Below are 1,883 nucleotides of genomic sequence, written 5' to 3'. Positions count from 1 at the left end.
CAAACTTAGAGAGATTTAATCACATATAGTAGCATGCTTCTAGGGACGATGATATGTTAAAAGTTGCATACTAGGCTTAGAATTGCCACCGTCAGATTCCTTATTAAAAAATGGTACAAAAGAATAAACAATATAAGAATACAAAGAAAAGAGTTAGTCAAACAAGAAAATAGTTTAAACATCGAAATATGTCCAACTTTTTCAGAAAGGATATAAAGACTTGTTCCATCAAATCTTTGGATGGATGGTCATTAATGCAGTTCCATTTTCGTAGATATCTACCATTTGAAATTTTAGCTATAAAAGAGAACAAACAAGATCAAGCATGTCAGACAAAAACAAAAAAATATATCACAAGTGGTGTAGCCATTTATTATTGAAGTGTTACAAAAGGATTCCAAGCTTCATGTTCATTAGGAGAAAGAGAATAAGTGAAGATCAATCTTTGTAACCAACGAGTTAACTGGCTCGAATCCATAAAACTAGCATGTCTTCAAGATCAACATGAGGGCATTCGAGGTTTTATAGGATCATGAGTCAGTAGATGAAAACAAGACTTACTGCATTGATGGTTTCTCTTTTCATCCATAACATTAAGTGAAGGAGAAAGAGGGTATCCTGAAGAAGAAGAAGAAGAGGACATGATACCACACTTTTTCTCAACACCAAAAGCATTGAGATCTTTCAAGAAGCCTGCAGTCCTTACAAATTCTGAAGAAATAAGATGCAGATAAATCTTAGATAGGCTTGAAAGAAAATACATGTAAATACTAAATGTAAGAATTTGCAATCATAATAAAAGAAGCACTTGTTTTTTGTGTTGTTTTATAAAACAATTAGAAAACGATTAAGACATTGAAAGCATGCCAAGATCTGCAATCAATTTGTTCAAACTCTTTTCGTCCAATGCTTTGGTGAAAATGTCAGCCAGCTGATCAGTGGATGGAATGTAGAACAATTCCACTTTTCCCTTATGAACTATGTCCCCGATGAAATGATGATGGATGTTGATGTGCTTAGTCTTGGAATGATGTACTAGATTTTATATCATCTGAATAGCGTTGGTGTTGTCACAACAAATGTGTTTCTTCGAGAAGTTTAGACCATAGTCTAAAAGCCGATTCTGAATCCGTAGAATCTGAGCACAACATCTTCCAGCGGCAACATATTCAGCTTCAGCGGTAAAACAAGCCACTGATGTCTGCTTTTTGATGGACCAGCTTACCAATCTATTTCCAAGCATTTGAGCTCCTCCTAAAGTACTTTTTCGATCGATTCCATATCCACCATGATCGGAGTTAGTATATCCCACCAGCTTGAACTCAGCATCACAAGGATACCATAATCTAATATTAGGTGTATGCTTTAAATACCGAAAGATTCTTTTCACAGCATGTAGATGATATTCCTTTGGACTGGCCTGATAACGAGCACACAATATAGTAGCAAACATGATGTCATGGCGACTGGCGGTAAGAAAAAGTAGAGAGACTATCATTCCTCTCAACAGGGTTGCATTCACATCAGCACCATTAGGATCAGATGAGGACATTAGAGTCTTGGCCGACTTGCAATCAGAGAATCCATCAGTTATTTGTTTGACCTGCAAATCCAAAAAGAAAGTTAGCTCACCCATCATGCTCATATCGATTTTTTTGACATGATCTCTACGAATTCTAAACTTAGCTTCTCATCAGTGGAACCGAAGATGATAGCATCCACATATACTTAAGCAAGAATGATATGAGATCTTGAATTCTTTATCCACAAATTGTTGTCGACCTTCCCTCGTTTGTATCCACTTGAAAGAAGATAGCTTTTCAATGTGTCATACCATGCCCTAGGTGCTTGCTTTATACCATAGACAACTTTATCAACATGAT

General features: G+C 36.1%; 1 protein-coding gene across 1 annotated transcript; it reads right to left on the bottom strand.

The window, feature by feature from the left end:
* Positions 1–1,042: 1,042 nt before the first annotated feature.
* LOC145127338 (secreted RxLR effector protein 161-like) lies at positions 1,043–1,636 on the bottom strand. Its single transcript, XM_079062554.1, has one exon. It carries the CDS (start codon positions 1,634–1,636, stop codon positions 1,043–1,045), a length of 594 nt encoding a protein of 197 aa, XP_078918680.1.
* Positions 1,637–1,883: the final 247 nt, after the last annotated feature.

This window comes from Lactuca virosa, chromosome 7 (genome assembly GCF_052849685.1).
Source record: "Lactuca virosa cultivar CGN04683 chromosome 7, Lactuca_virosa_CGN04683_v6, whole genome shotgun sequence".
NCBI classification, from domain to species: Eukaryota; Viridiplantae; Streptophyta; class Magnoliopsida; order Asterales; family Asteraceae; genus Lactuca; species Lactuca virosa.
The sequence above is the reverse complement of the archived record's forward strand: the minus strand, read 5'-3'. Positions and strand labels throughout refer to the sequence as shown.